The sequence below is a fragment of the Nansenia antarctica genome (genome assembly GCF_963989245.1).
Source record: "Nansenia antarctica genome assembly, chromosome: 3".
Lineage (NCBI taxonomy): Eukaryota > Metazoa > Chordata > Actinopteri > Argentiniformes > Microstomatidae > Nansenia > Nansenia antarctica.
In genome coordinates, this window is record NC_137688.1 from 66124221 (window position 1) to 66136593 (window position 12373).

A 12373-nucleotide genomic window follows, 5' to 3' on the forward strand; every position below is an offset into this window, starting at 1 on the left:
AAACAGCGTTCCGCATTGGTTAAAAACGGAACGCATCTTTTAACTGTCAAATAAGGAACGATTCCGTATTTCAAGGTACGGGTGGCAACCCTATTCTTAGACAACCTGGCTAACTGGACAACGAGTGTTTTTTCAAATGTTGTTCAGAACCAGACTCGACCAATAGAATCTAGTGTCAGGAGTCACCTACTTTGCATAGCTCCCCCTTTATATAGCGGCTGCACTACCTCCACCCTTTCATTCGTTTCTGAGAAGTAACGAGCTGTTTTCATCATCATGCCTGAGGCTGCGAAGCCTGCGCCCAAGAAGGGCTCCAAGAAAGCCGTCACCAAGACCGCCAGCAAAACCGGCAAGAAGCGCAGAAAGTCCAGGAAGGAGAGCTACGCTATCTATGTGTACAAGGTCCTGAAGCAGGTCCACCCCGACACCGGCATCTCCTCCAAGGCCATGGGAATCATGAATTCCTTTGTCAACGACATCTTCGAGCGCATCGCCGGCGAGTCCTCTCGCCTGGCCCACTACAACAAGCGTCGTACCATCACCTCCAGGGAGATCCAGACCGCCGTGCGTCTGCTGCTCCCCGGTGAGCTGGCCAAACACGCCGTGTCCGAGGGCACCAAGGCTGTGACCAAGTACACCAGCTCCAAGTAAACCGATTTTCGTCTATTACTTACCCCAAAAGGCTCTTTTAAGAGCCACCCACCCTATCAATAAAAGCAATTCCATAGTGAGTTGAACTTGCGTGCTACAAATCAGTTGAACTTATATGCTGTACTGACTGTGTGTATTGTAACAAGTAAGTACAATGTATTTATACAGTACCTTTCCCAGACCAAGGGTCACAAAGTGCTTTACATAACAAGGAAGAAAACACAAATAAAACATAATACAAGAGTGAAAGCCACAGCAGGTTAAAACAGGCAGAAAGTATACATAACATAACAAGCATGTATAAGTCATATGTATCAATTACTCGATGTTACAATTTTCAAAGACTCCAGTCCTTGAACGCGCCGGAGGTTTTGCGCGCCTTTTTTGTTCCTCACTTGTTTGTTGCTCACTAGTGGTACTTTTCCATCTGGGTCCCGCTTTAGTGCAGTTCGCATCACTTCGGGGTCAGGTCGGGTCACTTTTGATCTGTTCTGGTTGCCATTATACACACAGACCCGGACTAGTAGGAGGAGTAGACGATAGTAGGCGGAGTTACGCGTCACACGCAGCCTGGCAAAAAGCTTCCGGGTGTACACAGCAACAGCAGTGAAAATGGCAGACAAACACGGTGCCGTTTGCGGGTTAATAACTTCGGGTTACCGGGGGTTAGGATAATAATTCAAACGTGTCCGGAAAGAGGAGAAACCAGGGAATCCAAAAGTTTTTGAATGGAGTCGATCCTCCACTCCTATCACCGTGGACACAGCGCGGAGCGAATTCCCTGTTAAAACCGGCATTTGACTCATGAGTGAACAGGCTTGACAGCACAGCAGCAGCGGTCGGGTGAACTCCCGGTTCATCGAGTTTACGGTTAAAAGCATAACTTCTCGGGGTGTCAGCGCGGTGGTTAAGGGCTCAAAATGACCGTAGACAGATGGTGAAGTTAGCAAAGGAGTATTGTGTTTTTTTACCACCTCCACAGCCGGTGTTATTCACGGACAAACACAGTGCATAATAGCGATTTTTGTGTTGTGCTTGTTGTAAATAAAAGTTATATGATTCATTGAAATGACATTAAACTAAGATAATACAATGGTCAGCATAATTTTCCGAATCTTTATTAATAAGCTATTACAGAAAATGTAGTGACATTTTCCTTGTGAATGTGGTATTTTCAAGATGGCGGTTGTGAAGAAATAATATGGGATGGGACATGGGATGACGATTGTCCATTGACCAATCAACGGTGTGGGACCTGGGACCCTGGGACCCTGCTCGGATGTGGGACCTGGGACCTGGGACCGAAGCGACCTGGACCGACGAATGGAAAAGGGGACCGAAGCGGGCTGACCTGGGTCAGCACCAGGTCAGCACCAGGTCTGCAACGTAGTGGAAAAGTGCCATAGTTGTCCAAAACGGTTTCCTCTATTAATATAATGGACAGGAGTGACTACACTGCATACATACGCATGACCAATTTCTCGGGACAGGTGGATTTAAAATAAATAATAAAATATAATAATAGTTTAAACGGCGTTCACATGTGGATCTACCATCACCTCCAGGGAGATCCAGACCGCCGTGCGTCTGCTGCTCCCCGGTGAGCTGGCCAAACACGCCGTGTCCGAGGGCACCAAGGCCGTAACCAAATACACCAGCTCCAAGTAAACAGATTTGTCTGTACTACTTACCCCAAAGAGCGGGTACAGAAGACAGCTTCTTGTCTCAATGTTTAAATGCATTAATACTATTTTATAGTCAATACAAAATATATGCAATCTTTTGAAAATTAAAAACGTGCCATTAAGCGTCTATAATCAGCTCAAGTGTTTTCATTGTGTATTTTTATTGAAATGACATAGTTGTGTTTGCAGTGATATATTACATAGTTGTGTTTGCAGTGATATATTACATTGTTGTGTTTACAGTGATATATTACATAGTTGTGTTTACAGTGATATATTGCATAGTTGTGTTTACAGTGATATATTACATAGTTGTGTTTACAGTGATATATTACATAGTTGTGTGTACAGTGCTATTTCTACAGGCCGGCATTGTAAATAAGAATTTTGTTCTTAATTGTCTCGCCTGGTAAAATAAAGGTTATAATAATAATAATAATAATAATAATAATAATAATAATAATAATAATAATAATAATAATAATAATAATAATATATTACATCGTTGTGTTTAGGGTTAGGGTTACAGTGATATATTACATAGTTGTGTTTAAGGTTAGGGTTACAGTGATATATTTGGGGGCGATCAATAATATTTTTCCCAATGGGCGTTCCCTGATATAAAGGACCGCCTATAGCAAGAAACGATAGTTATGGAGATAGACTCCAGTTCTATGAGTGGAGCGGAGCCCCATAGGGGAGCTCTGCTCCTATTGGTTTACCCCGCTACCTAAAGTAGCCAATGACTGAATTTTTCAATGCCTGCGCCCGCCTGGGGTGCTATATAAAGGGGCGTACTTCGCTCCATCATTCTCCCAAACATACAAAACAGCCGGGTTTGAACAAGTCGAAGTGGGCCAGCAGCCCTATGGGGCTCCACTCCACTCATAGAACTGGAGTCTATCTCCATAACTATCGTTCTATATCGTGGAGCTCCGCCCCATAGGGGAGCTCGGCTCCTATTGGTTTAGGCGGAGCGAGCGAGGCCAAATGTACCCCCACTGAGACTATTAGTCCGAAAACAATCTCAGCGGCACCCGGAGCTGACCACTGATGTTGGTTCAAGACAACCTTAAAAAGTTGGCCCAACCCACACCGAGTCTGCTCCACTGATCTAGCCCTTACGTGAGCACGTAGGGTTGTAGATCTAACGGAACATGTCCTGGAGGAGGGTCCCCTCCCAAGGCACATCCGTAATCATCCTGACAGCACTTGAATAGAATCCCCAACCAGGGTAATCCAAGTGCCTTCCCCACTAAATCAGTCATCAGCAAAACTGAGGACAGAATGAGAAAAGGATGCGGAAGAAATATCACTTACCTAACCCTTACGTTGGGTTGTTGATCTAACAGAACGTGTCCTGGAGGAGGGTCCCCTCCCCAGGCACATCCGTATTCATCCTGACAGCACTTGAATAGAATCCCCATGACCAGGGTAATCCAAGTGCCTTTCCCACTACATCAGTCATCAGCAAGACTGAGGACAGAATGAGAAAAGGATGAGGAAGAAATATCACTGATCTAACCCTTACGTGAGCACGTAGGGTTGTTGATCTAACGGAACATGTCCTGGAGGAGGGTCCCCTCCCCAGGCACATCCGTATTCATCCTGACAGCACTTGAATAGAATCCCCATGACCAGGGTAATCCAAGTGCCTTCCCCACTACATCAGTCATCAGCAAAACTGAGGACAGAATGAGAAAAGGATGAGGAAGAAATATCTTTCAAGTAATACCGTACAAAAGGTGATGGCGACGACCAAGACGCGGCCTCACATATCTCCTCCACTCCCACGCCCCTGAGAATGGCCACTGATGTGGCCATGCCCCTGGTGGAATGAGCCCGAATGCCAGTCGGCACGGGCTGCCCCTTCGATAGCCTCGCAAATCCAATGGGACAGCCTCTGCTTCGAGAGTGGTGCCCCGGCTTTCTGTCCGCCGTAGCAGATCAGAAGCTGGGGAGAAGATCTCAGTCCTGCTGTGCGCTTCACATATTGTGCCAACGCGCGCACCGGACATAGACAATGTAAACGCCTCTCCCTCTCTCCGTCGTGAGGAGGAGGAAAAAAGGCGCTCAGAGCACAGCTCTGAACCCTAAACCCACGATTAACCTTAGGGATAAAAGCCGGGTTAGGGCGTAACACAGCTTTTGTTTCGTCATCAGATATGATCAAACAATCTGCCCGTGTCGAGAGAGCACATAAATCACTCACTCGCTTAGCCGTAGTCAAGGCGAGGAGTAGACTCGTCTTGAGAGACAATAAACGCAACGACACAGTGTCAATGGGTTCGAATGGGGGCACGCACAGCGCCTCTAGCACAATCGACAGGTCCCATTTTGGCATTAGAGTCCTATGAGGGCGTCTAAGCCTACACACTCCAGTCAAAAAACGCTTAACCAGCGAATGACTGAACAGTGTCGTTGTCGCAAAACCCTCATGACAAGCTGAGATGGCAGCCGCGTAAACTTTAATAGTTCCCGCCGCCAATCCCTTGTCAAACAGCGACTGTAAGAAGCACAAGAACGTTTCGACCCGACAGCAGACTGGGTCAACGTCCTGTCCCTCACACCACTGTGTAAACACTCGCCAGCGCGCCGCATATCCCTTTGCAGTGGATTGCGCGCGCGCACTCTGAATGGTCTGAATGACCGCGTCTGTCAGACCCCTGCGTTCTAACAAATCCCTCTCAGTAACCAGGCCATGAGGGGGCCCCCCATCATAGGCGGCCCCCTCACCAAGCCTCTGGCTTGAGAGAGTGCATCTTGTCGATGAGGTATGGGCCATGGGCCCTCTACCAACATCTCCATCAGTTCCGGAAACCACGGGGCTCCGGGACGGTCCGGGGCTACAAGAATTAACTCTAGCCTCTCTGACCTCACTCGTGCCAACAGTGGGAGGATAGATGTCAGGGGTGGGAACGCGTATAACAGGACCCTCGGCCATGGGTGGTGTGCGAATGCATCGACTCCCAATGGCGGGTTGTCCTGTTCGCGCAGGGAGAACCAAAGGCGACACTGCGCATTCGTCCGGGACGCAAACAGATCCACTTCTGCTTGCCCGAACCGTGCCCAAATCAGAGACACAATGGAGGGTGCTAACCTCCAGTCGTCGTCCCTCGGGCCTCCCCGTGATAACAGATCTGCTCCTTCGTTGAGCAGACCTGGAATGTGGAGAGCTTTTAGCGAACTCAGGTGTGTGACAGCCCACAGCCATATATCTGTCGCTAGGCGATGAAGTGACGCTGAGCGTACTCCCCCTTGACGATTGATGTATGCTACTGTTGTCCTGTTGTCGGATCTGACTAACACGTCCAGATCCTTTAACACCGGGGCAAAATGAAGTAGCGTTAACTTCACCGCCTCGAGTTCCAGCAGGTTGATGTGACGCGTCTCTAACGGTCCCCATCTTCCTGCCACCGAACCTGCCTGACACACTCCTCCCCACCCAGTCAACGACGCGTCCGTGAAGACTGGGTAGTGGGATGCCGGTCTGCCCATGGCGACTCCGCGCGCGATGACGCGCGGGTCTCTCCAGTAGCTCAGGTCGGTCTTGACCGATCTCGGAATTACAATCAACTTGCGACGGTGTCTCACTGGATCCAGTCGCAGTCGTGCGAACCACCTCTGCAGTCTGCGCATGTGTAATAGGCCTAAGGGGACCACTACATGGGCTGCAGACATCAGTCCTAGTAAGGACATCATTGACAGAGCGGTGATTGTATTTGTCACTCGACACACCCGGAGAGCTGGCGTCAGTGTCGCTCTCCGTGGTGCCGATAAACTGGCCCTCATCTTGGCAGTATCCAACTGAATGCCTAGATAGGAAAACTGTTGAGCCGGCCACGGAGCACTCTTTGTCCAGTTGACAGCTAACCCCAGCTGAGTGAGGTGCTGCACCAGTGAGGTTGCGTCCCGAATGGCTCGATTTGGGCATTGGGCCAAGACCAGTAGGTCGTCGAGATATGCTAATATGCGTATCCCGTTTCGCCTCAGTGGTTCGAGTGCTGTCTGCACACATTTGGAGAAAGTTCGAGGAGCAAGCGCGTACCCGAAGGGCAGGCGCGTGTACTCGTAAACCTTCCCTTGGAAGGCAAAACGTAGAAATTTCCTGTGCCTCTCTGTGATTGGCACATGAAAATACGCGTCCCTCAGGTCTATGCTGATTCCGTAGTCGCCCTTCTGTATACAAGACAGAAGGCGCCTCGTCGTCAACATACGAAAGGGGCGTTTCGCCACTCTCTCGTTGAGGACCCTTAAATCTAGTATGGGTCTCATGCCTCCGGATTTCTTTGGGACAAGGAAATACGGGGAGTACCACCCCATGTCCCACTGGTCCCTCGGAACCATTGTCACTGCGCCCTTTGTTAGGAGATTCGTAATCTCCTCCTGGAGCGCACGTGTTTTTATCGGGCAGGACAAAACAGGCTCTCTCACGCCCCTGAAGGGCGGAGGAGGCTGAATGAACTGTAGTGCATATCCCCTCCTCAATGTCCTGTCCAGCCAGCCCGACAGAATACCTGCCCCTTCTAGCCATTCTGCATAACGCAACGACAGCGGCTGGGCCGTCTGTTGTGGTGCAGTCGACAGAAAAAGATTGAATTTCTGTATGACCCCAGCCGCCGCTGCACACCGAGGAGGTGGCACAGCCCAAGGTGGGGTCATTTCGAAAGGGATGGGCTGACGTCTGTAAAGAGTGTTTGCTATGTGTAACAATGCCCTTTATTGACGCAGGTTTATTATGCCTGATAATCAAAGAACCGGCCGCACGCTCATGAGCTGGGCCAGATCCTGATAGACATGGAGGGGTTATTGATGTAAATAACGGTCCCTCTATACGGCTACAGACAGGGGTGTTTAACCCCGTTTGTGTCGTGATAGGGGTAAGTCTGTTAGGCAGAGAGCTGGCCACACGCTGGTACGCTGGGCCAGTCTCCGCTTTGTTTCTAACCGGTAGCGATTGGACCACGCTCCGACAAGGCAGGCGGGTCTCCGCTCCGGTAGATAACATGGGAAAATCACCTTTACTGAAAAAGTAAGGATTTTCCTTATTTTACCTCTTTATGAGGTAGCAGCCATGAAGAGGAAACCGGTGGTGGGGTCATTACCGACCCCTCCTCCAGTGAAACCGGGCCACGCTGCCGTGGGGGGCCGTAGTGGGCCCTCCCAGTGGTCAGCGGCGGGGGCTGGGGATGCCGAGTGGGGCATGGCTCCGTCTGTAGAGGTGGAGCCAGTGCCGCATCACACCGAAACCTCCGTTTCGCAGCCGTTGACGATCTAGTCGTCACCACGGCGGAAGAAGAAGAGGTGGAGGGTCGCTGGAGGGGGAGGTGGCTGGCAAGGTGCCTCTTAGCCTCCTCCATCGCGGCCAGGCGCACCGTCAAGGTGTCCATGGCGGGACCGAATAGCCCTTGTCTCTCTATTGGAGCATTCAGTAGGGCCATCCGGTCCGCCCCGGTCATGGTGGTGAGAGACAGCCACATCTGTCGCTGCTGCACCACCGCGTTTGCCATCAGGCGACCCCCACAAACCGGCGAGGGCGGGGAGCACGTGCTCTACCTGCCGCTCGCTCTCATCAGAGCTTTCTGATTCTGACACCGGCACCGACCACTCAGCTGGGTGAGGGCGGCGTGATGTCAGGGCCGGCTGAGCGGGCGGGACCATCCCTACTTGGGGAGGTGCCTGCCCAGAACGCCGTTCTTGCTTGTCCTCCGCTGCTAGAAAATCGCAGCGGCAGGTGTCCCGGAGGAACTTCTTCGTGGTCGGCGGCGGACGATCCATCGCTGAAGGGAAAAGTGTCCTACGCTGAAAAGTGTCCTCCGCTGCTTGGAAGTCGCAGCGGCAGGCGTCCCGGAGGAACTTCTCCATAGGCGGCGGACGATCCATCTTGAAGGGAAAAGTCTGGCGGGTCCTCCAGTCTTAGTAGTCGTCCTTCTCAGTCTTCAGATATAAACCCGTGCTGAACTTTTTGGGAGGATGATGGTACGATACGATAGTTCTTGTTCATGATTGGACAGCTCAGGGCTTGTGCCCTTTTCTATCCATCGTTTCGCTTGGATGTGGAGGTGTAGATGGAGGGGAGGAGCGGTAGCTGAGCCAATGGTAGATGGAGGGGAGGAGCGGTAGAGGAGCCAATGGCTTTCATAGGAGTTGTTTTTTTTTTTCTCTTGATAGAAGATAGAAGAAGACAACAGGAAAAAGGCCAACATTGCTCAATAGTGCTTATGGGTGGATGCATGGAGGTTATTATCTAGTAAATGAAATAAAAATATAAAATCATAGAATCATATTGTCAGTCAGGATGTTGATGGTTATGGTGGATTGTTTTGCAGGATTATGGAGAGAGGTGTTCCGGTGGTCCATTGTGCTTCTTGAATTAACTGCGTCAGTGATGGATTGTTGATTGCTCGTTGGATATATTTCTGAGTGAGAATGGTGTTTCTTTGTTTGATGGTTTGGAGTCCGGACATGCTGTGGATGTATTGAGTGCTGATGTACATCGGGAGTCTGTATGCCATTTTTATTGCCTTGTTTTGGATGGTTTGGAGTCTGTTGAACTGGTGTTGTGAAGCTGTGGTCCAGGCTGGTGCTGCATATTCGAATAGTGATCTGATGTATGATTGGTAAACTTTGAGGATGATTTCTGGTGATGCTCCGTGTTTGTGTCCGCTGAGTGCTTTGAGGTGGTTGAGTCTTTGATTTCCTTGTTTTTCCAGGTTATTGATGTGAGTGGTCCATGACATGTTTCTTTGAAAAGTGACTCCTAAGAACTTTGCCTCTTTGGCCAGGGTGATGGGGGTGTTATAGAGGGTGAGGTGGACGACAGGTTTGAGATGGGGGTTTTTGGTGAATAATATGAGCTGTGTTTTGGTGGGGTTGAGTTTGATTCTCCAGGTGTTGGACCAGGTTTCTATTGTAGTGATGCATGATTGGAGTTTTTTGGCAGCAAGTGGAATGGATTTTGAATGAGTCCAGTAGCAGAGGTCGTCGGCAAATTGTGAAACATGTCCAATGGTGGGTGGGGGGTAGTAGATGTCTGAGATGTAGACGAGGAAAAGGAGGGGACTGAGGACTGCACCTTGTGGAACACCCGCTTCAGGAGTGAAAGGGGTGGAGAGGGACGTGTTGACTTTGACCTTGATTTGACGATTATGAAGAAAGCTTGATATTATGTTGTAGATGGGAAGTGGTAGTTTGAATTTATTGTCTTGGAGTTTGAAGAGTAGTCCGTTGTGCCACATTTTGTCAAATGCCTTTTCTACATCGAAAAATATTGCCATGGTGAATTCTTTTTTGGTGAAACTGCGGGTGATTGCTTCTGACAGCCGAAGGATATTGTCAGTGGTGGATCTGTTTTTGCGGAAGCCAGCTTGGTGAATGCCCAGGAGTCCCGTGTGCTCTATGTGCAATGTGAGGCGTGCAGTGATGGTGCGTTCAAACAGTTTCCCGATGTGACTGAGGAGGCTGATGGGTCTGTAGCTGGTGCGGTTTTTGGGGTCTTTACCTGGTTTGTGGATCATTATGACTGTGGCTGTTTTCCAGGGTAAGGGGAAGTGCCCGGTGGTGAGACAGGTAGTGAAGAGGAGGGAGAGCAGGTTCAGGTAAATATCAGGTGCTTGTTTGATCAAGATGGTGTCAATATTGTCTTCTCCTGGTGCTTTATTTTTAATTTTTTTGAGGAGGGCTTTGATTTCGTGGGGGGTTATTGGTTGTGACAGTGGGTGGTCAGCTGCTGGGATGAGAGGTGGAGAGGAATTGGTTGTGGCCTTGTCAACAGTTTCTTTCCTGTCCTGGTTGAAGTGTGGAGCTGAGGGACATGTGTGGATATTTTGAAGGTGGTTTCTGAATATATTTGCTTTTTCTTGATTGCTGTCAATGATTTGGTCTTGATGTGTTAGAGTTGGTATATTGTTTTGGCTTTGTGAGCCATTCATGTTTTTTATTTTTTGCCAGAAACTACGTGGGTTGGTTTTGTAATCATTGTCCAGTTTTTTGTAGAATGACTTCCATTTTTCCTGTTTGCGTAGCGTGAGCTGCTGTCTGATTTGGTTCTGGAGCCTGTTTATTTCTGCTTTGGTGTCAGGTGATCTGTGTTTGAAGTAGTGTCTGCGTAGTTTTCTTTTCTTTTTGATCAGATGTAGGATGTGGGCTGGGAGCTGCTGCAGTGGTTTGGAGGTAGTGTGTAACGGGATGCATGTGTTGCGTGCCTGGGTGAGGATTGATCCAATGTGTGTGGCCAGCTGGTCCAGTGAGTGGTGGTCGTGTGGGATCTGAGTGATTTGTGTGGTTTGTTCGGTGATGTATTTCCTGTAGTTTTCCCAGTTGGCTTTTTTGTAGTTGAACCGTGGTTGTTGTGGTGTGTGTTGGAGTTTGAGGGAGAAAGTGGTTAGGATGGGGAGGTGGTCGCTGCCAATGTCGTGGCTAACAGTGAAGTTTTGGAGAGTGGCTGAGAGGTCTGGTGATGAGAGAGCCAGGTCCAGTATGTCCGTGGCGGAGTTGGCAGAGTGGATGAATGTGGGTTCGTCATTGTTGAGGATGGTGAGGTTGGTGGTGTCCAGTATGTCTTTCAGTGCTGTTCCAGATTTATTTGTGGTATTGCAGTTAAAATCCTTGTGCTTGGCATTAAAATCTCCCAGTATGAGTACATTTCTGTTGTTATTGGTGATGGTGTGGATAAGTTTTTCAGAGGGTTGTGATCCAGGAGGGCAGTAAATGGAGGTGATGAGAAGAGTAGTGGATGGATTTAAAAACAGTGTGGCTGCCATGTATTCGTTATTAGAGAGTTCTTCTTGTGTGAGGTTAAAAAGGGTTTCCTTGTATTCTGTAACCTGTTTGATTAGTAGTGCCACCCCGCCCCCATGGCCTCCTTCCTTAGAATATTAAAGCCGTCCATTTTGAAAGGTGTGTCTTTACTGAGGAGGGTTTCATTGATGGAGGCTACAGTGACCTGTTCCTCTGCTAGAATAACTTTCAATTCGCTTTTGTTTTTCCTTATTCCCCTGATATTAATGTGTAAAAAGGTGGTAGCCATAAAGTAAGGTTCAAAAACTTAAATAAAATAAGTTTAATGAGCAGGTTAAAAGACAGGACTGTTTAAAAAGCTGGTGTTCTTTCTAACGCTTTCCAGGATTTTTTTTATTGTGTTCTCATCCTTGCACAACAGTCTGAGGTCATCCTGTAGCTTGGTGAGGTTTGTGCTGGGGTCTTGGGGGGTCGGTGGTATGGTTTGGGGATTTAGTGGATTGGCGGTAGTGGGGAACTGGAAATTTGAGTGATTTTGTGGCCGGGAACTTCTTGGTGCAGTGGTGGTGAGGGCTAGGTAGGTGGGGCAGGTCTTGGAGATGGAGGGGTGCTTGCCACCACAGTTTGCACATTTGGAGTCTGATTTGTCCTTAGTGCATTGTTTGTGGTGGTGGTTACCTGAACATCTGAGACATGTGACTGGGTTCTTGCATTGCATTGATGTGTGGTTGAATTGTTGGCAGTTGAAACACTGCTGGGTGGATGGGGGTGGGTGGGATTTCTCAATTCTGTAGTGAAAGTAATTCATGAAGAAACCTTCTTGGAGGAGGCCAGGTGCATCTGTGGGGTTTGTGAGGTTAATCCTTATGAAGGTGGTGGGTTGTTGAGTGGCTCCAGGATGATGGAGCGAAGTACGCCCCTTTATATAGCACCCCAGGCGGGCGCAGGCATTGAAAAATTCAGTCATTGGCTACTTTAGGTAGCGGGTAAACCAATAGGAGCAGAGCTCCCCTATGGGGCGGAGCTCCACGATATAGAACACCAAGTCCCCCAAACTCCCAACCAGCCTAGCGATTACTACCAGGAATTGTCCTTTTGGGATGGTACGACAAGGGCATGCATTATTATTATCACTAGATGCGCAATATAAAACAAAAGGGGCTGCACTGTGTTGTGTGCGTAATAATCCAAGTAACCATTTTCTTTCTAGAGTGCACGTGGGATGGTCATTTCTAGTCGTGGAATGCCAAGACTACGCATTTACTTGCGTTGACATTGATTTGGCAACGAATGTTTTT

General features: G+C 48.9%; 1 protein-coding gene across 1 annotated transcript; it reads left to right on the forward strand.

The window, feature by feature from the left end:
* Positions 1-276: 276 nt before the first annotated feature.
* LOC308154282 (histone H2B-like) lies at positions 277-651 on the forward strand (the record flags this gene model as incomplete). Its single annotated transcript, XM_080527447.1, has 1 exon — positions 277-651. The coding sequence occupies one exon, from the start codon at positions 277-279 to the stop codon at positions 649-651; it is 375 nt and encodes a 124-aa protein (XP_080383573.1).
* Positions 652-12373: the final 11722 nt, after the last annotated feature.